This window comes from Gadus macrocephalus, chromosome 18, assembly GCF_031168955.1.
Source record: "Gadus macrocephalus chromosome 18, ASM3116895v1".
NCBI classification, from domain to species: Eukaryota; Metazoa; Chordata; class Actinopteri; order Gadiformes; family Gadidae; genus Gadus; species Gadus macrocephalus.
Window position 1 is genome coordinate 3,519,887 of NC_082399.1, and position 20,699 is coordinate 3,540,585.

At 49.3% G+C, this 20,699-nt stretch overlaps 1 protein-coding gene across 2 annotated transcripts; it reads left to right on the forward strand.

Annotated features, from left to right (window-relative positions):
• Positions 1–2,198: 2,198 nt before the first annotated feature.
• On the forward strand, positions 2,199–10,833 carry LOC132446970 (ORM1-like protein 3). 2 transcript variants are annotated; one of them, XM_060037589.1, is made up of 4 exons: positions 2,199–2,372; positions 4,656–4,807; positions 6,271–7,510; positions 7,598–10,833. In XM_060037589.1, the coding sequence occupies exons 1-3, from the start codon at positions 2,199–2,201 to the stop codon at positions 6,404–6,406; spliced, it is 462 nt and encodes a 153-aa protein (XP_059893572.1). In that variant the 3' UTR covers positions 6,407–7,510; positions 7,598–10,833. The 2 variants fall into 2 exon arrangements, with proteins under 2 accessions (XP_059893572.1, XP_059893571.1); XM_060037588.1 differs by having other exon boundaries at positions 7,640–10,833.
• The last annotated feature ends 9,866 nt before the right edge of the window (positions 10,834–20,699 follow it).

Here is a 20,699-nt window from a genome sequence, read left to right on the forward strand (position 1 = left end):
AGCCGTGTGAACTCATCCCGGGTCTGGAACAGGAGACTGTTGTTCAGACTCTTTGATTTTCAGTGCGGAGCATCAAGTTTTCGTTTTCATTGCCTCTGGCGCCGTCTACGTGGTCTCATGGAGCCAAGACGTCAAATTATGTCAAAATGACAGCATTTACGTAATATAGCTTTTAGATATAGATGTATATAACTGTATATCTATATCTCTATCTATCTATACAAATATATGCATATATATGCATATATATATATATAGCCTATATATGGAAATATTTATATATATATATAAATATTTGACGCAAATGCTATCAACTATATATATATATGATAATATCTATAATCAATATATAATAATATATCATTTTTCCTGATTTGAATGTGACATACAGTATTTTGATTTGTCACAGATTGATATAATATATGTATTAATAGATTAACAGTTTGATGAGAGTCCAGGTCCTCACCGGGAGTCGGGACCCAGTGAGTCCTCCTCCGTCCGTGTCTCTCAGCCCCTCCCTGCCCGTCCTCCAACGATGACGTTGAAGGGGCGTTTTTACATCGTCTTCAACGCACTGGCGTGTGATTGGCTGACTTCAGCCACGTGACGGAAGTGAACCAATCAGAGCTCAGTGCGATGTGTGAACGTGGTGGAGAATGTGGTGCTCCTAGGGACGGCGGTGACGCACCGTGGACAGCCGTGCGCCGTGTTGTCTCCAGCTGGTTTCTTGAGGTGGATCTACACGTACTACGACATGTCGCATTGTTCCGGTTGAACCACCGCCCCCGCCAACACGGGACCCCCCGTCGACACGTCGCCTACTCGCCGTCCGTCCCGCTAGCCGTCCTTCCCTTTTACAACTCCACCGATCAGCGTGATAACGGGTCAGTGGCGAGTACACGTTAGAGCTGATGCCATCTTCCCTTGTGTGTACGATGGGTTAGTTAACCAATGTTTGAGCTGTCGGGCCTGTACTTCTATCGGCTGGTTAACTTTTAACGGACATGTTTACCCATGAAGACTACTTGTAAAACACAGGTTTACCACTGAAGACTAGCTCCCAGGTTTACCCCTGAAGACAACTTGTAGCTCACAGGTTTACCCCTGAAGACTACTTGTAGCTCACAGGTTTATCCCTGAAGACTACTTGGAGCACACAGGTTTTCCCCTGAAGACTACTTGTAACTCAGCGGTTAAACCCTAAAGACTACTTGTCATTCACAAGTTTATCTCCAAAGACTACTTGTAGCTCAAAGGTGTACCCCTAAAGACTACTTGCAGCTAACATGTTTACCCCAAAGACTACTTGTAGCTAACAGGTTTACCCTCAAGACTAGCAGCTAACATGTTTACCCCAAAGACTACTTGTAGCTAACAGGTTTACCCCAAGACTACTTGTAGCTAACAGGTTTACCCCTAAATACTACTTGTAGCTCACACGTTTACCCCAAAGACTCCTTGTAGCTAACAGGTTTACCCCTGAAGACTACTTAAGTGCAGTTCATGGTGTAGCGGTCAGGACTAAGTTGCCACGTTACTTTTGACTCTTCTAAGTCACTAACTGTTGACTATCAGTCATATAAAACGTTACAAGTCTCTTCATAGTGTACGAATCGTACTCTTCACATTTCATTCAGACTTAATTTGTTTAGATGGAAATGTGCCAACATTATGTGGGGAAGTAGACTTTGTGTTTGAAATGCCACGACTATGTTAGGCCATACTATGTTCATTCCTATAAATGATTTATAAATGTCCTCTGCTGGCAATAGCGGTAGGAAACCTGCAACGTGATTGCGCTACAACTCAAAAGCTCTCGGTCATTTAACCGTAATGTACGGTTCTGTAAATTCCATGAACAATAACATAATGGTTAGTTTTGTGGCCACTTGGTACACACACTCATGCACCCGCAAGAGGAGGCTACATGTAAACACGTTTGGCTCGTTCAGCCTCCAGCCGTTCAGAAGGCCTGAAATGTCTAACTCCGTTGCTCCTGCAGTAGGCCCAGCTCCCCGCCTCAAGTGGTTCCAGCTCCCCCTCTCCAGCGGGTTTCCAGTGGGTCCAGCTCCCCCTCTCCAGCGGGTTTCCAGTGGGTCCAGCCCTCTTCTCTTGCGGGCCCTCTCCCTACCTGCAGTGGGTCCATTTCCCTCCGCCCAGCGGCCTAAACGGCCGGCAGCACCCCCCTCGAGGCCATCATGAACGTGGGCACGGCGCACAGCGAGGTCAACCCCAACACGCGGGTGATGAGCAGCCGGGGCATGTGGCTCTCCTACCTGCTGTGCATCGGCCTGCTGCACGTCATCCTGCTCAGCATCCCCATCGTCAGCGTGCCGGTGGTCTGGACGCTCACCAACCTCATCCACAACCTGGTGAGTCCCCCCCCGCCGTCGCCGGGTCCACCGGGCCCCGCCGCTCTCTACTCGGGCTCCGGGTAGAGCTCGGAGGTGACGCCGGGTGGATGTGCCCTCGTGGCGACACAATGCAAGCTTTGTTTTGAACTGATCTACACAGTGTAGGACAGTCACATCCCATGTTCTGGGGTTCATTAGCTTCGCAGTGTCTCTTTCTCTCCTCTCTCTCACTCCTCTCTGTCTCTGTCTCTGTATCTGTCTGTGTTTCTCTATCTCCTCTTTCTGTCTCTGTCTCTCTCCTCTCTCACTGTGTCTCTCTCTCTCTCTGTGTGTGTGTCTCTCTCTCTCTCTGTGTGTCTCTCTCTCTCTCTCTCTGTGTGTCTCTCTCTCTCCTCTCTCCTCTCTGTCTCTCGCTCTCCTCTCTGTCTCTGTCTCTCTCTCTCCGTCTCTGTCTCTCTCTCACTCTGTCTCTCTCTCTCTCTCTGTCTGTCTCCTGTCTCTCTCTCCTCTCTCTCTCTCTCTCTCTGTCTCCTGTCTCTCTCACTCCTCTCTGTCTCCTGTCTCTCTCTCTCTCTCTCTACATCCACCATCAGAGCAGCCCGGTCTGATAGTTGATGGGAACAGTTAATCGGAAAAGCTTTCAAATGTCATCTCAAGTTTATTGAGTTGCGAACAAAGGTAATAGATTGAGAATCTCTTTCTCAATCTCAATCGGTACTCAGACTGCCCTGATGGGAACATGGACTTCACATAAACTCTTTCAGATATTACCCTCACTGATCATAATGCGACCAGGTAAGCTTCCTAAAAAAACGGTATTTTCCTTTTTAAGCAAAAAACAAAGAACTGGCCAGTGTATCAAACTGGGCCTCACGGTTTTGAGCTCTCCAACGAGGCCCGTGTGGTCCGGCTCGGACTCCCATCTCAGTCTTCACTTCAAACAACGTTACGCACCAGAAGAAACCTGCTCAGAATAGCTTGGTGGTTCCTGGTCCAGTGCTGGTGCTCGGGCTCAGAGGCACGTTACCTCCTCTGCATCTTGCGTCGTTCCTGGTTTCTCTTTCCATGCTCGGAATGTTTCCAACAACAGAGACGGCAGGGTCTCCTTTCAGAGGGTTGAGGAACCACTTCCTGCCCTGACCAAACGGCCACTCAATGCCCCGACCTCATGACACCACACGGGGCCAGATGTTGCCCCCGCATGTCCATACAAGGCCAGATGTTGCCCCCGCACATCCATACAAGGCCAGGTGTTGCACCCGCACATCCGTACCAGGCCAGGTGTTGCATCAACAGAGCAAGTAGTTCCCTAACGTTGCACAGGAAGTGACAGTCAGGTAGTGGTTTGTTACATAAACATTGAGGGCATTTTGCAGACTTTTATCCAAAGCAACTTACAATAAGTACATTTGTCAGAAGAAGGTGAAACAACTATATATGGCGGTACAGTGCATGTTCATAGAACCAAGTGCCAAGCACTAACCATCACTAGGTTAACCCATTCCCCGTATACAACAAAGATAGCTAGGATAAGATGCTACACAATGCTAAGTACTATTTTTAACTGCAGGGACATACAACATTGTGCGTACATTAAGTGTCAGGACGACGTACAACATACAATAAGTGTGTACATTAAGTGCCAGGATTTGCAAACATACAATAAGTGTCTACATTAATAAGTGCATAAGAGGGGTGTGAGGTGCTTATGTGGCTCTACACCTCCACGCTCATGGAGGTGTAGAGCCACTACCCATTAATCGAATTCAAATCGAAATCGCGATGTAATAGAACGCGGTATGCAAATCGCAAAGGCTATGAAAAATAAATAAATAAAGTGATTTGTTGCCGTTACTGACTGGAAATCAGTACGATTCATTTATTTTTATTTTGCAATTCAATAGTTAAATAAAGAAGTTTATCGGCCTGGCCTAAAGGAAAGGGCAGTTTTTATGTTGAATGCTTCCAATGTTGTGTTGGTCATACTAAAGAATGATTTATTCATTTTTTTAGTGAATAATACACAACATGAGGAACTAAATAAATTATAAAAATCGCACATTAAATCACAATCGCAATATTGGTCAAAATAATCGCAATTCGATTATTTCCCAAAGTTGTTCAGCCCTAGCTGTGGGCGTCCTTAATGAAATGTGTCCGGCCTTCAGTGGAGCTCACTTTGAATAAAACCATCAGCTGAATGCGTCCCGGCGGCCTTCGGGCTGGTTCAGGGAGCAGCAGCAGGTCTCTGATGTCCCGAGGTCTGTCCCGTTGTCTGTCCCGTTGTCCGTCCCGCTGCAGTGCATGTACCTGCTGCTCCACACTGTGAAGGGCACCCCGTTCGAGACCCCGGACCAGGGCAAGGCGAGGCTCCTCACCCACTGGGAGCAGATGGACTACGGCCTGCAGTTCACCGCCTCACGCAAGTTCCTCACCATCACTCCCATCATCCTGTAAGTGCCCACCCACTCACACCGCCTCCACCACCTCCTCACCATCACCCCCATCATCCTGTAAGCAACACCCCCCACCCACTCACACCGCCTCAACCACCTCCTCACATCACCCCCATCATCCTGTAAGCAACACCCCCCACCCACTCACACCGCCTCCACCACCTCCTCACCATCACCCCCATCATCCTGTAAGCAACACCCCCCCACCCACTCACACCGCCTCCACCACCTCCTCATCCTGTAAGCCCCCCCCCCACCCCCCTCCACTCACACCGCCGCAACCCCCCCCTCACTATACCCCCATCATCCTGTAAGCCCCTCACCCCCGCTCACACCCCCATCGTCCAAAAGCATTGGGAAGAGGTAACTTTTCTTGTTGTCTTGTACTCTAGCTCAGTCAACTTGCTGTCATCCCATAATATTCAGGACTAGGTTTGAAACAGCTGCATGGTTTCCCAGGGTCAGGGTCTAGACATGCAGCTTTTATCAGCCCATGCAGGGGACACAAGCCGGTCAAGAGCAGGTCAAGGGCTCCTGGTTCCTCTGAACCGTGATGGTAACCAAGAGAGAACACGAGGGCTTCTGAAGCTCATTGTGCCGCTTCGTCCCTCGGCTCTCCTTAACGTCCCAGGAACTTCCTTCCTTGCTTTTTGTTTCCATGTGGTCTAACTATAGTCCAGACACGTTTCCTTTGTGCAGAACTCTGGACGGTTTATTCCATTTCACACCAACGTGAAGGGGGTGTTAGTGGGGAGGATCAGGAGGTGTGTCTTCAGGGGGGAGAGGTGATGGGGGAGGAGAGAGAGAGAGAGAGAGAGAGAGAGAGAGAGAGAGAGAGAGAGAGAGAGAGAGAGAGAGAGAGAGAGAGAGAGAGAGAGAGAGAGAGAGAGAGAGAGAGAGAGAGAGAGAGAGAGAGAGAGAGAGAGAGAGAGAGAGAGAGAGAGAGAGAGAGAGAGAGAGAGAGAGAGAGAGAGAGAGAGAGAGAGAGAGAGCGCGCGCGCCCAGGTCGGAGGTTCCTGGTTCTGTGGGGGGGGGGGTGGAGCGATGGGAGGGAGGGAGGCAGGTAGGTCAGAGGAACAGTTGACGCATCATTACCTGGGGGGTTTCAATGGAGGTGTTTTGGTAAAGTTGGTGCCGGCCAATTACAGACTCACAGATCCCAGCCTTTCGCAAACGTGTTCTGACAAAAGGAGACGGAAGAATGTGAACTCTGCAAATCTGATCTCGATGCCATCAGGCTGCATTCAGACTACAGAGGTCGTAAATAGTCAGACTTTAGCCGTAACAGGTCTAAAGCCATCAGACTTTAGAGGACAGTCACCACACTCTAGAGGTCTGAAGTCTGACTTTTGAGGTCTCGTTAGAGGTCCATAGTCTGATGACTTTAGAGCTCTCTTTAAAGGTCTAAAGCTTCCCCTCACCACAGTCCTCTGACGAAAACCCCTTCTCCCCCTTCACAGCTACATCCTCACCAGCTTCTACACCAAATACGACCGCGCCCACTTCGTGGTCAACACCGTGTCGCTGCTCGTCGTGCTCATCCCCAAACTGCCCCAGCTTCACGGGGTCCGCATCTTCGGGATTAACAAGTACTGACCCCACCCGACCCCTCCGCACCCACCCACCCACCCCACCACCTCCACCACCACCACCACCACCACCACCACCACCACCAGTTCCTCTGGCTGGCAGGGTGTCGGGTCCTACTGGGTTGAGCGGTGGTTTGGCCCGGGAGGAACCCTAAAATGAACCACCGCGGCCCTCTGAAGAACGCCCCTGGTGGGTTCGCTCACCCTGGCACCTGGGACCCCCCTCCCCCCCCCCCCACACACGCACGCACATCAAAGGGCCCCCCCCAGGGAGTGAGGGGAGTCATGGAACTCGCGGCACGCTCTACCTGAATCTCCTAGGGGGGGGGGGGGGGGGCTGAACTCTCCGGTGTTGAACACCTTTTTGAACGTGGCGGGAAAGTGGAGGCGACTGAAAGGGGCGGTGGTGTTTCCACCTGACGGAGGGAGTGGTGGTTTGTTTTGGGTGGTGTCCGGGGAGGGGTACGGGGCCGCTCCGACCCGACAGCCCAGCTCTGCCCCTGGACGGCAGCGACGATGCCACAGACCTACGGTACCTTAGGAGGGTCGTTTTTACGCCGTCGATCGCTGCCTGACTTTTATTCAGCTTTACTCGTCCTGTCTGCCTCTGTCTCCCTGTCTCCCTGTACCACGGTCTCTCTGTCTCCCTGTACCACGGTCTCTCTGTCTCCCTGTACCACGGTCTCTCTGTCTCCCTGTACCACGGTCTCTCTGTCTCCCTGTACCACGGTCTCTCTGTCTCCCTGTACCACGGTCTCTCTGTCTCCCTGTACCACGGTCTCTCTGTCTCCCTGTACCACGGTCTCTCTGTCTCCCTCTCTTCCTGTCCCCCCGTCTCCCTCTCTTGCTTTCTTCCTGTCCCTCTGTCTCCCTGTCGTCCTGACCCTCGGTCTCCCTGTCTCCCTCTCTTCCTGTCACCCTGTCCCTCTGTCTCCCTGTCGTCCTGTCTCTCTGACTCCCTGTTTCCCTGTCTCCCTCTCTTCCTGTCTCCCTGTCCCTCTGTCTCCCTGACTCCCTGCTTGGTTTCCTCAGTGCATTCCAGAGACTCTCTGCTGTGACATCAGAGCCGTGACATCAGAGCGTGTGACGTCAGAGCGTGTGACGTCAGAGCGTGTGACGTCAGAGCGTGTGACGTCAGAGCGTGTGACGTCAGAGCGTGTGACGTCAGAACTGTGATGTCAGAGCTGTGATGTCAGAGCTGTGATGTCAGAGCCGTGATGTCAGAGCCGTGATGTCAGAGCTGTGATGTCAGAGCTGTGATGTCAGAGCTGTGATGTCAGAGCCGTGTCAGCGCTCGGCCGTGTAAAGGATTCCTCAGCGGTCGCCTTTCCTTCCCTCCGTTTTGTTTTTAGTCGGTCGGTCGGTCAGCCCCAGATGTGGAACATTTGGGAGCTTGGGTTATTTTTATCCGGTCATTCCCATATTTGGACACTTTCTTGTGCTGCTGTGTGCCAGAGACTGTCCTCTCTGCGCCTCGGGGCCGGGTAAGGAGAGGAACACGGCGGGACTTTAAGACCAAAGTGCAGCTCAACCCTGAGATCAACTCCTGATTCTGCCATGTTGGATTTTAACGGCGTCGTTCCAGCTTTGGGATTCAGCTCAGTGATGCCCACCTGGCCTTCACATGCGTTTTATTTGATATTATATTCAACTGATTTTAGGAATCCTATTTTATACTTTTAAGGTTCTCAACTCATTTAGCTTATTTTCCAAATGTTTCACACCGAATAAAGGGAACCAGTCAGAAGTTTGAGCAGAGGAGTGTAATTTAAATAGAAAGCATCACTGCTCAACAGAGGAAAGGGGCGTGGTTCTGCATGGTCTCCTTAGGAACCACAGAGATGTACGTGTGTACTGGGATTTGACACGCGTGTACCGTCATGTTACTGTACGTGTGTACTGCCACCTGACTGTACTTGTGTACTGTCATGTGTCTGTACGTGTGTACTGTCATGTGTCTGTACGTGCGTACTGTCATGTGACTACATGTGTGTACTCTCATGTGACTGTACGTGTGTACTGCCCTGGGTTGTGTGTGTACTTTCACATGTGTGATATTCAGTAGTGGTGCGTTCTCACCACAGTACCTAGCCTGAAGACAGGCCTATCATGGAGTCACTGCTAGAGTCTACTTTAGTCTCCTCTCTAGAAGCTTCTGAATGTGACGACTTTATAAGTGTCAAAGGGCTTTAGGTAGAGCTGTATACACGTTTTAGGAAATGAGCCAACCGTTTGTTTATGTGTGGGAAAATTAAGGACTTTTGAACAAATTTGAACATATGAATGTTGATTGGAATTGTAGCATTTTGCTTATAGTTGTTGCTAAGTGACCATTTTAAGGGCGATATCTTCACTTTAACGTGCTGGCCCGAGGGCTCGACAAACGAAACAGTATTTTATTTTTCTGACTTCATGTCATCCTGTCGTGTTGTGCCCATATTTGGACGTGCTTTGACTGTTGTTCCTAACTTAAACGGGACTATGTAGGTCATTCGTACTTTTATTATGTTGGTCTGCGTGTGGGGATGACGTATTCGGTACTTGACAGGCGCTTTATAACTGCACCATGAAAGGTCATTGTTGGTACTATGTGATGTTTATTTGAGGCCAAATTAAAACTTTATACAATTTTAGAAGGACATGCATTTTAGCCCCCCCCCCCTCCCCTCTGTTTTTCCTTTTAATCAAATGTTACACGTTAATGTAAACAGCAAAAGCCATTGACTTTTTCTAAGCAGTAAATGTGTTGTCAGTATTTTGCTTTCAATGACCAAAACAAGAGAAACCGATTGGATGCAGTTTTTGTCAAGTTTTGACCAAAACCTTTAAGAGTTTTGACAAAGGACCAATCATGTGTTCTAATTTTTTGAAGTACAATCCTGTCGTTGACCTCACGTTGGACCGTTCTAGCCTTGGTTTACAAAACGGACTTCAAGACTTCCTGCTCTAGCAGCATGACGAGGAGGCTTAGAATTTGTGATGTAAGATGTTTTCTCGGTTCCTGTGTGAGGATCCTTCATGCAGATGACTCGGGAAGCTTAGAACCTGTGATTTTAGATGTGTTCTCGATTTCTGTGTCTGTAAGGATCCTCCTTCATGCAGATTACTCTGGAAGCTTAGAATCTGTGATGATAGACCTGTTCTAGGTTCCTGTGTGCGTGAGGATTCTTCATGCAGATGAAGCTCAGAGCCCGTTGCTTAGATGTGTTCTTCTTAATGTGCGTGTGTGAGGTTCACCTTCAGTGGTTTCAAACCAAAGTTCTCTTGAATGAACCAGAGATGGATAATCCTCAGTTAGCGACCGTCTATTCAGAGAAGGCCGACAATCTGACCCTGATGATAGATGGGTCGTGTTTCATTTAAAAACACAAACGCATTCAAAGCTAATCATCCATCAGCAGAGTTTCATTAATATGATTCTCAATCGCTTTCAATATCTGAGTGTTGATCTGCATCCCGGTAGCAAACGTAACTCTGATCCGGGCTGGTCATCTGGATCTCTACACCCTGAGAGGTTTTAACGTAACCTGATAACCACAGCTGGTTAAACATTGAGTGAGAGTGACATGTGAGTGCAGGCTGTCCTGTCATAAGGGGGGGGGGTGGGGGGGGGGGGGGGGGCGGGGCGACTTAGCGCTGACATCAAATGGCCTTGTTTGTGTTGGTCTGCTGTCCCTCAGACATGAGTTCATAGGACGAAAAGAGTATCCTTCGTTCACTTTACTTTACTTTTATGTTCTTCAGACTTGAGTTACATTCATTGTCTTAAGATTTTTTCCATCCGTCACTTTCACAATCAGTGAGACGTTACTGGAACTGTAAGCGGGGACATACACGTTGGCGTTGGAGAACTCTTTCAATTCTGAAGTTGAATTGTGTGAAAGGGTTCCAGCGGAACCACGGCTTACATGTGAGGAACCACAGCTTACATGTGAGGAACCACAGCTTCCAAGTGAGGAACCAGCCCCCGCTCATTCCCTTTCTTTCGGTGGATTGGTCGAATGGATCAGGTCCGAAGTTGCCAATCGTAACGTTAACCAAAGGTAACACCGATGGGAATATGCAACATGTTGAGCGTCCAACACAGGAACACGCAGTGGGAAATCAGACAGCCGGCATGTGGCCTCATTGAGTAAAATGGGATGGGTTGTTGTTTGTTTTTGATATGATGAAATGCTAGCATTCCTTAATCATTGTTACAGTGACTTCTATATCATGGTCATTTTTGCATCCTGTATGTAGTTGTCTAATTATTACGGTATTAAATAATGTCAATTCATAATCGGAGGATGTGATTACTGAATGTCTCAACCTTTACCCTGACACTTGCTTCCTGTCATGGGAGAATTTCCATTTGTCTGAATTAGTTTATTTCTGTGACTGTCTATATGCTATGCTTGCTCATTTATAGCTCATTAAAGATGGATGACAGGGTTTTATTGAGTTATTTGATATCATTGTTGTGTTTTATTCAAATCATATCCATCTGCTGTTATTTTAACTGCCACTAGGGGGCAGTGAATCAACAAAGAATACTTCAGGCAACATTAAGAAATCAACATTTTAGCTCTACTGTTTTACCGCCTCTTGATCTTCATTAATCACATCTATATAACTATTGCAAACTAATGAAATAGACATGAGCTAAACTATTCCTAGGCTGTGCAAAAAGTTATGTTCTATGTTTGAGAATGTAGTCAACAAATAATGCACACAAACCCTATCAATTCCACTAAGTGGATAAGGCTCCCATAAGGCATAAACTATGCTTGATTTTATTTTATTAAGACTTTATTGTCCATTAAAAACAATTTCCTCTCGCTGTGACTCTCAAAGTAGGCCAGAGATATTCCAGACTTCAGAAAATGCATACCCTAATTCATCGTTTCCAGGGTTTTACGCTCCAGGCAATTTTTTAATCATGGACTCTCATTTCCTCTCTCAGAATAAAAAGTGGCACTTAAATAATTTAAAGGAAGATTGTGGTTCTCCCGACTTTCTCGTCCCAAAAGAGGGCAGCTGAGACCTGCCCCCCCCCTACTGAGAACCCCCCCTGTGTGTGTGTGTGTGTGTGTGTGCATGCGTGTGTAGGCAGAGACTGTCTCCTTGTTTAAGTCAGCCAGCCAATGAGCGTTCCTGACCTCCCACCTGCAGGTCCAGAGCCTGTGAACGAGCTCGTTACAGACGGCGTGGGTGGCGAGCGTGGCGAGCGTGGCGAGCGTGCGCTGGCTGTAGGCGGCGAAGCAGAAACCGCATCCAATCGGTTTCTCGTTCCCATGTTTAATTGTTACGCCGTGTGGGAGTCGTAACGGGAGAATCAGCAACACGTGCTCAGTCGGGCTCCCTTCAGCCCGGCAAACACGGCACACAATAGCTGTGTTAGAAAATCGTTCCTATCACGGATATAGTGCACTATACTGTATAGGTAGCTCGCCATTTTGTAGTGGTGTTCGAATTCTCATTGGTTAATTTCATTCACTATATAGTGGACATAAAGTACCCCAAATTTGAGTGAACATACAATGTTCCCTACATGTTACTCCCGTATACCACAATGCAATGCGGTCGTTTAGAAATGTTCAGCGTAGTGTCCGAATTCTCGTTTGTTCGTTCCCTATATAGTGCACTATATCATAAACACTATATAGGGAATAGTGATTGAGTTAATAGGGATCGATTTCGAGGTAGCCTGCTAAATTATTTCCTAAAGAGGAGCCAAAGAGAAGTGGAACTGAAACACTACTCGGATGTACATCCTCATTGAAATGAGTATCAATAGCAAGATCACTTACGTCCACATAAGAAATCAACATTCTCCCAGAGGAAGCCTATTGAAACGTAGAAACCAAGGTGGGGCCAGCTGAGTGTTGATGTGTCCCTGAGCAAGACACTTAACCCTAACTGCTCCTGACGAGCTGCTTGTCGCCTTGCATGGTCGACTCCGCCGTCGGTGTGTCAATGTGTGTATTAACCGATGTAAGTTGCTTTGGATAAAAGCGTCTGCTAAATGCCCTGATTGTAATTGAGGTCAAGTTAGACATATATTGAGCAGGGTTTGCTCCTTGATTACAGAGTCGACATTCCTCACAACATGGCGCCCCGTCCCAACACGTCGGCGTGGTCACGTCGCTTCACAGCCCTGCAGCCACGACCACCGAGCGGATGGAGCGGAACTACATTTACAGTCAGGGCGTTTGGCAGACGCTTTTATCCAAAGCGACTTCCAGTGGTTCATGCACACATTCACACACCGACCGACGGCGGAGTCCACCAACTCAAGGCGACAGCCAGCTCGTCGGGAGAAGTCAGGGTGAGGTGTCTTGCTCAGGGACACCTTGAAAACTCAGCTAGGGGGAGCTGGCGATCGAACTAAGCAACCTTCCGGTCACAAGGCAACCCGCTCTACCTCCTGAGCGAAGCCAACCCGAAAAATATCATCATCTCACAAAGCTGACGTTATTTCGTCATCTTGACAACGGGGTGAACCTGTGAGGCCCCGCTTCTTTCTTTGACCGTTTGGATATTTGACCCCTGATTATGAGACGAGATGACGCGATGAAACTTTATTGTCATTTAGCAAAGTACAGGCACAGAGCAAATGAAATGCAATTGACATCCCACCAGAAGTAGCAAAAAGAGGCAGTAAATACCAAAGTGCAGGTTGAGCGCAGTACAGTGCATTACTCCGTGTCTCTACGCGCTTATCCTGTCAGATGTTCTCCATAAGGTTGTTGACTCTGCGGTAGAGGCAGCGTACCGCAACACAGAGCCAACCCTGGGAGCGAACATTCCTCGGCTCCTCTTTAGTTTCAGATCTGCTCTAGCGGCAAAAAGCTCGGTCTAAATATGGAACGTGCACTTTTGAACATCAGAAGGTTGGCAGAGGACGACCACAGAGGGCTATGTTGGGAACTTGACAAACTATTAATATTCATTGCGTGCTCCTGAAAAAATCGCGTGTTCATGGAGTCTAATGATCAATCAACGTGGTGGAGAGCCAGAAGGTGCCGCGTTCGATCCCCAAGGTCTTACTCTAGTCCTGTAACCTCTACCTGCTGCGTAAGGACCTGCTCCTGGATTCGCCGCGCGCCGCCGCCAAACGCGTCCACTCAGTGACTCAATGGAACCACAAAGTCAATGAAAAGGGGGTGTACCCCGAGGAGGGGGGGGGTGTTCAATCACCCAGACGTGAGAGGTGTCTCAGGGGGGCCCCCGCACCGTGCACACCTCGTTGTGTCGAGGTTGTAGTCTGTGGACCCCCTGCTCCGCGGGGATCCTCCCGTCGAGCCGCAACGGCGCTCCGCGCCTTTCCACACGCCACCCTGACGCGTGACTGGTCACAGTATGGATCATGTTTCATGTTGTGTATCGACTTTCAAGGGATTTCTTCCAGGGAAGAGCAGCTGTGTCTCTGAGGACAGACACTGAGCCACCACATGTAGACGCCCCCATCCTGCTCAGAGGAAGATGGCCGCGCACATGTCAAGAGAAACACTGTCTGCTCAAAGCCATCCAGAGAGAGAGAGAGAGAGAGAGAGAGAGAGAGAGAGAGAGAGAGAGAGAGAGAGAGAGAGAGAGAGAGAGAGAGAGAGAGAGAGAGAGAGAGAGAGAGAGAGAGAGAGAGAGAGAGAGAGAGAGAGTCAGAGAGAGAGAGAGAGAGTCAGACTTAACTAATTTATAGGGCTCCTGGCCCAAAGGATCCTTTAAGCTGGGTAAGAATTCCAGCGACCTGGAGATTAATGGGAGATACTCCTCAGATCAGTGTCACTGATCCCCCAGGGAGATTTGGTGGAGCGACTGACGGGGGAGAGAAGGACAGGGAAACATGCTTCAGTGTCAAGCTATATCTCCCTCCCAGTGTCTCAGGCTGTCAGCTTTTGCATGATCTGCTTAAATCTTCTTCAAATGTTATTTGACTGTGTGGTGGGTTCTTAGTGGTCGACTGTCAAACAAAGTCCTGGCGTCTGCTTGACAAACCTCAGTCCATCTCTCTTTTGTTTCCATTCCTTGCGTAATACTAATGGATTTGGTTTGTTTTGTTACCAGATTGGAAAGAGAAATTATCTTTTATTACAATTGTGGGAGCAATTATGACCTGTCAAACTGTCACCCAAAGACGACCCGGGTTTGATTTGGGACCAGAAGCGACCACTTAGTCGGTCCGCGGACAAGATGCCACGTAACGGCCGTCTTCAAATAACGAATGGCTCTTTCAAACGGTGGCGCTCAATGGCTTACAAGGACATGGCCACGGGCCAATCGGGAGGAAGACCGACATCTATCACGCTGCTCATGAATATTCATATGCACAGTTCGCATTTTACATGATTAACATTCCTGCCGTTAAAGCCGACCCGTTCCGTCCCGTCAGAGATTTACGATCGGGAAGCGACGCGCAGAATTCAAAGTCGTCGGCGTATCGCGACTCGTCTGAGGGCACACTCACACTAGGCAAGTTTGCCTGTTCCGTGCTGCAGGAAGATTCAGTACGATTCCCCCCCCTCCCCACTCCCCCCGCTGGCCCGTGGTCACACTGCTCCCGAAGGCCGTGGCCTGGGCACGATTGCTCCTTCATACATACGTCATCACGTCGTAATACGATAAATACGTCATCACCAAGCGTGTCCAGCTGCGACTGAATGCTGTCGTCGGCCCAAATTTCAATGAAACACTCGACTTCACTATCGCACCAACGTAAACCCACTCGTGAACCGCTTGCCGCCATTGTTTAAAATGATTGTTGTGGGGAAGAAGGGCATGGACCTATACAGAAAGAAGGGTCGCGCAAGGACTACGTCATCCAGCTCACGTTGCGTATCCGCGCGTCATCTCATTAGCATCTGTACTTTGGCCACGGCACACCTCTGTGTGCCGTGGCCAGGGGGCTGTTCCGTGCTGGAATACGGATGGCGTGGTCACACTAGCCAAACGTTCGAGACTTTAGTATGCAAATGAGCTCGGGCACGGGGCCGCGGCCCTAGTGTGAGTGGCCCCTGAGTCTCTCTGAGAGAGCGCGGCTTTGCTCCGCGATGCCGGTGAGCCACCGGGTCATAAATAACGCGGCGTGAGGAAGAGTCTCATTAGCTTTGTGGTCTGCCGCGCATTGAGCAGCGCCGTGTGGAGGCGTCTGCATCACAGAGTCTTAATGAACTACCTGGGGTCTAGCGTGGAGATGTGTTGATTATGCTTGTGTTTCATTCATTAAGATTGTTTGTTGTGTGTGTGTTTTGCTGTATTGTGTGAATGTGTGGGTGTAATAAGCGTCGCTGAGTTTGTGTCACTGATCTGTTTCTGTTATGTGTGTGTGTGTGTTTCAGTGTGCTTGTTTGTGTGTGTTAGTGTCTGTTTGTGTGTGTGTGTCCGCGTTTGTGTGTTTGTGTGTGTCCGCGTTTGTGTGCGAGTGTGTGCGTCTGCGTGTGTTTGGGTGCGTGTGTGTGTGCGGCTGTCTGAGTCTGAGTGAGTGCGTGTGTGTTTGGGTGCGTGCGTGTGGGATGATGTGAGTAGGAGCGACAGCAGCGTAACAAGCAAACAGAAAGTGAACCACTTCAGTAAGGAGGTAGACAGAACGAAAGGGAATTGTTGAGGGAGAGGCAGAGAGAAGCACCGCCGGGGAATATGCCTTCATCTTCCTCTGCACCGACGCCTTCGTCATAATCTCAACTCCTGCTCTCCTGAAACGACAGCCTGCTGTTCGACGGGTCGGGGAAGATTGAATTTGTACGTTAATCGTCGTGGTTTAGCGATGCGTTTATCCAGCCTGGTTCTGCTGGGGGCCCGGCTGAGATTGCTCTAACTCAACAGATGGCCTCGGGAGAGGAGGATAAGTGCGTTGATTATAATCGTGTGGATATTGAATTCATCGTCGTTGTTGTATGAAATGAAGGTTGTTGAATTCACACTGCCGGCGATCCACCCTGGTACTTATATATAAGTAGATCATATCTCTCGTTATACAAGCCTGCGTTTACTGCTCATTATGTTGGTTGTTCTCAGAATAAAATCCTCTTAATAACTTTCTGATAAGAATACTCGACGCTTTGAGAGTGTTTTGAAATCAGATCCATTCCTGCCCGTAGACATAGCAGATGGACCCTTTTAAGGCATCGAGGCCGTTAAATTAAATAGGATATTATAATACGGCCCCTTCACACACTAATGTCCTTTGATTGAATGCTATTCTCTCATGAAAATATAATATTGGTTATATCGTGGGTACTATCTCCATACCGCCCCTCAAACCCCGTCTTTATTAAACTGTAGGAGATCTTTTATGAATAGATTCCCCAAAGTTACTGCCTCATTCTGCATGCACACACACGGACACATGCGGCACGCACACACACGAACGCGTGCACGCACACACCGACACCTATATACACACACACACACACACACACACACACACACACACACACACACACACACACACACACACACACACACACACACACACACACACACACAGGGTCTGCTCAAATTACTGTGTGCACAAAAAGTTAATGAGATGGTTTGACTCTTATTTGAACTCTGAAGTCTTTGTTTGTGTCTTTAAAATATATGCTTCCCCACATCTCAATTCAAAGAAAATTACAAGATATCGACAGATATCAAAAAACTTATTTTTTAATCAAAGACAAATTCTTCCTAACCCTTAGCACGGGGTCCAAGTGCAGGTTTTTAATATTCTCCTCCAGCGATCGGCCCAAATCGACCCCATAATGGCTCTCTAGCGGAGCAGGAATTCAACTTAATATGAAGACAGATTTTTTGATTGGATAATTATGCCATTATGGCTCCCCCATATCATATGCCGCAATTACTCTAAACTCTGAATAGCAGAGACTCCTCTTCTGAGATAGGGCTGTGTTTTGGCTGGGCTTGTTAAAGGAAGATGAAATGGTGGAATAGTAGCAATAGTTTAAGATGCTGGTCAATATGCTCAACAATAGAGACGGTAAAAATCTTCAATTTGTATTTTGTTTATCTTTTAAGAAGCATTGAACAGAGTGAACTTACCAAAATCTACCAGATTTTATTAACAGACATTCCGTTAGAGTTTAACAAAAATATCATTTTTTAATGCAGGATTAAGTTTACCCAACTCTTATATGATGGTATCAAACCAGTTATCCCAGCATCTTCTAAAAGTACATGGGGCGGCATGTGGCTCAGGAAGTAGAGCGGCTTTACTTGTAACCAAAAGGTTGCTTGTTCGATCCCCGGCTCCTCGTAGCCGAGTGTCGAGGTGTCCCTGAGCGAGACCCTTCGCCCTCACTGCCCCCAACGGCCGGGCAGTCGCCTCGCGTCCTAGACACCGCCGTCGGTGTGTGGATGCGTGTATGAATGAGGGAGTGTTGGGCAGTATTGTAACGCACTTCACGTGACCACTGGTTAGGAAAGCGCTGTACGGGGGCGACCCGGTGGTTCACTGGGTAGAGAGCGTACCATTAAGGCCCAGTCCTTACCGTAGCGACCCGGGTTCGATTCCGGCCCGCGATCCTTTGCTGCGTGTCTTCCCCTCTGTCTCCCATCTTCCTGTCTTACTCGCTATACATTAAAAAGGATAAAACCTTCGAAAACAAATCTTAAAAGAAAAGAATAGCGCTGTATAATACAGTCTGTTTATGGTTTATGGTAGGAAGGTAAACAGCATCAGGGAAACGACCTCCAGACCCCGCGATATAGCAGGGGCCTCACCTTCACAGCGGGCCCCTTGAGGGCCCCTTCCTGTCCCCTGCAGACGCATCAGGTCAATAATTCATAAGTGAGGAGCTTGTAAATGATGAGTGATGTAAGTCACCCTGGAGGAATTCTGCTTCTGCCATGAATAATGCAGAGTGCAGAGTGATCCCAGGACATCGTGACTATAATGCTCTCTGTCTGCTCTTAGTCCATGACTCTCTCTCTCTCTCTCTCTCTCTCTCTCTCTCTCTCTCTCTCTCTCTCTCTCTCTCTCTCTCTCTCATATCAATGCCTCTCCTCCTGCTCTCGTCCGCTTGCTTTGTGTCTTCCGGCGCCTGCGTCCTCTGGTCGTTTAGATCGTCCAACACCTCGATCTCCATCCAGCAGCCCTTAATTAAAGTGTCTCTTCGCCATTTTGCAACACGTGCCGTGTATTACCACTACCGCTCCTGACGTGTTCGGTGTTCTCTCCTTTTATTTCCCTGCTCCCTGTATTGACTTCCATCCGTTGTGGTAGATGTTCTTCTTCCTCTCTGGGGCTTCGCCTGAGTGGCGGATCAACGTGGGGAATGTGAATGATGTCCTCCTGCCGCTGGTGATGAATGTAAATGTCAGAGAGCCGCGCTGAACAACACACCGCCCATCCCTGCAGAGTCACGTCGGCCTGCTGCTGCTGCCGAATGCAGACGTCTCAGAGCCAGTCGGTAAGACACAGCCTGTAAGACCCAGTCTGTCAGACACAGCCTGTAAGACCCAGCCTGTAAGACACCGCCGATCCTAGCAGAGTCATGTCAGGCTGCTGCTGCTGCCGAATGCAGACGTCTCAGAGCCAGTCGGTAAGACACAGCCTGTAAGACCCAGTCTGTCAGAAACAGCCTGTTAGACACAGTCTGTGAGATCCAGTCTCTCAGACCCAGTCTGTAAGACACAGCCTGTAAGACAGCTTGTAAGACACAATCTGTAAGACAGCCCAGCGTAGCGTCATCAGCCTGATGAAGCAGCTGATCGAGGTTCTGATCAGCTGCTGTATAATCCCCCTTTTCCACAACATAGCAAACGTTTTCAATGCTTAAATAATCAACTCATCCGGTCTGACCGTCGTCAGCCATTCATAATCAAGCGGAGAAATCTGATGATGCTTTAGAACACGGCGGCTCTCTAGTGACAGAACCCCCCACCCCACCGCCCCGGCGTCTGGTTGATTACATACCTGGGGCTGCTATCTGGGGGGAGAATCTGAGACGCATGCTCGCTGATCATGTACTGGGGAGGGATGGGGAGGAGGGGGAGGGAGGGAGGGGAGGAGGGATGGGGATGGGGAGGAGGAGGAGGGGGAGGGAGGGAGGGGAGGAGGGATGAGGAGGAGGAGGAGGAGGGGGAGGGAGGGAGGGGAGGAGGGATGAGGAGGAGGAGGGATGGGGAGGAGGGGGAGGGAGGGAGGGGAGGAGGGATGAGGAGGAGGAGGAGGAGGGATGGGGAGGGATGGGGAGGAGGGGGAGGGAGGGAGGGGAGGAGGGATGAGGAGGAGGAGGAGGGAGGGAGGGGAGGAGGGATGGGGAGGAGGGGGAGGAGGAGGAGGAGGAGGAGGGGGAGGGATGGGGAGGAGGGGGAGGAGGAGGGGAGGAGGGATGAGGAGGAGGAGGGATGGGGAGGGATGGGGAGGAGGAGGGGGAGGGAGGGATGAGGAGGAGGAGGGAGGGAGGGGAGGAGGGGGAGGGAGGGAGGAGGGGGAGGAGGGAGGGAGGGGAGGGGGGGGGGAGGAGGGATGGGGAGGGAGGGGAGGAGGGAGAGGAGGGAGGGATGGGGAGGAGGGAGGGGAGGAGGGGGAGGAGGGGAGGGGAGGAGGAGGGGGAGGGAGGGGAGGAGGGATGGGGAGGAGGAGGAGGGAGGGGAGGAGGGATGGGGAGGAGCATTCTGCTGATCACCCCCTCTGACATGCGGCTCGGTTACCTTTGTTAAGCAGGAGTGTGTGTTACCGGCCTCCTCCAAAACCGGGTGAGACCATTCCGAGCAAGCAGGGGTTCTCCAACGTTGTCAACTAGTGTACCCCCCTCTAAGATATATTTTCAGCTGATTCCTCCCCCCTTCACAGGCACAAAACATTTTTGGGAGAAAATTAAATACGATTAACGTGAATAATGTTTGTACGTTATATTCGTCAGTGTAAACATGAGCATTAAAGGATGCAAATACTCACAACATGGGCCTGTGCTTCATGCAACTGTTGGCAAATTTCTCCCAACAAAAGAGGTCCAACGCCAGGGGTGGGGGTCAGAGCATGTAGCGGTGAACCCCATTCAAATATATTCTTCTTGAAACTGGCGACATTTTGGTGTTTCTGGATGCTTTTTATTTTTCATGGATTCTCCTTTCTCCTTGTTTACAGATTTAAGTTTCAACCACTGGCTCAGGGTGACATTTTTTATAAAGGTAAGTTTATTTCTTTCTTTATTTTTGACATTTTCTGAATACCCCCTGCAGTACTCCAAAGCACCTGTAGGGGTTCGCGTACCCCCATTTGAGAACCCCTCAGTTTGAGCTTAGCTTTCACCCCTCACCCCTAAAGCCCCCAGAACCATAGAGAGGGGCTTTACTTCTCAAGACCTTCACCCCAAACC

Bases quoted from the DNA above. Each gene is read 5' to 3' on its own strand.
- LOC132446970 (XM_060037589.1), top strand. From the start codon at position 2,199: ATGAACGTGGGCACGGCGCACAGCGAGGTCAACCCCAACACGCGGGTG. The intron at 2,373-4,655 runs GTGAGTCCCCCC...GTCCCGCTGCAG, and splicing joins CCAACCTCATCCACAACCTG to TGCATGTACCTGCTGCTCCA. The intron at 4,808-6,270 runs GTAAGTGCCCAC...CCCCCTTCACAG, and splicing joins ACCATCACTCCCATCATCCT to CTACATCCTCACCAGCTTCT.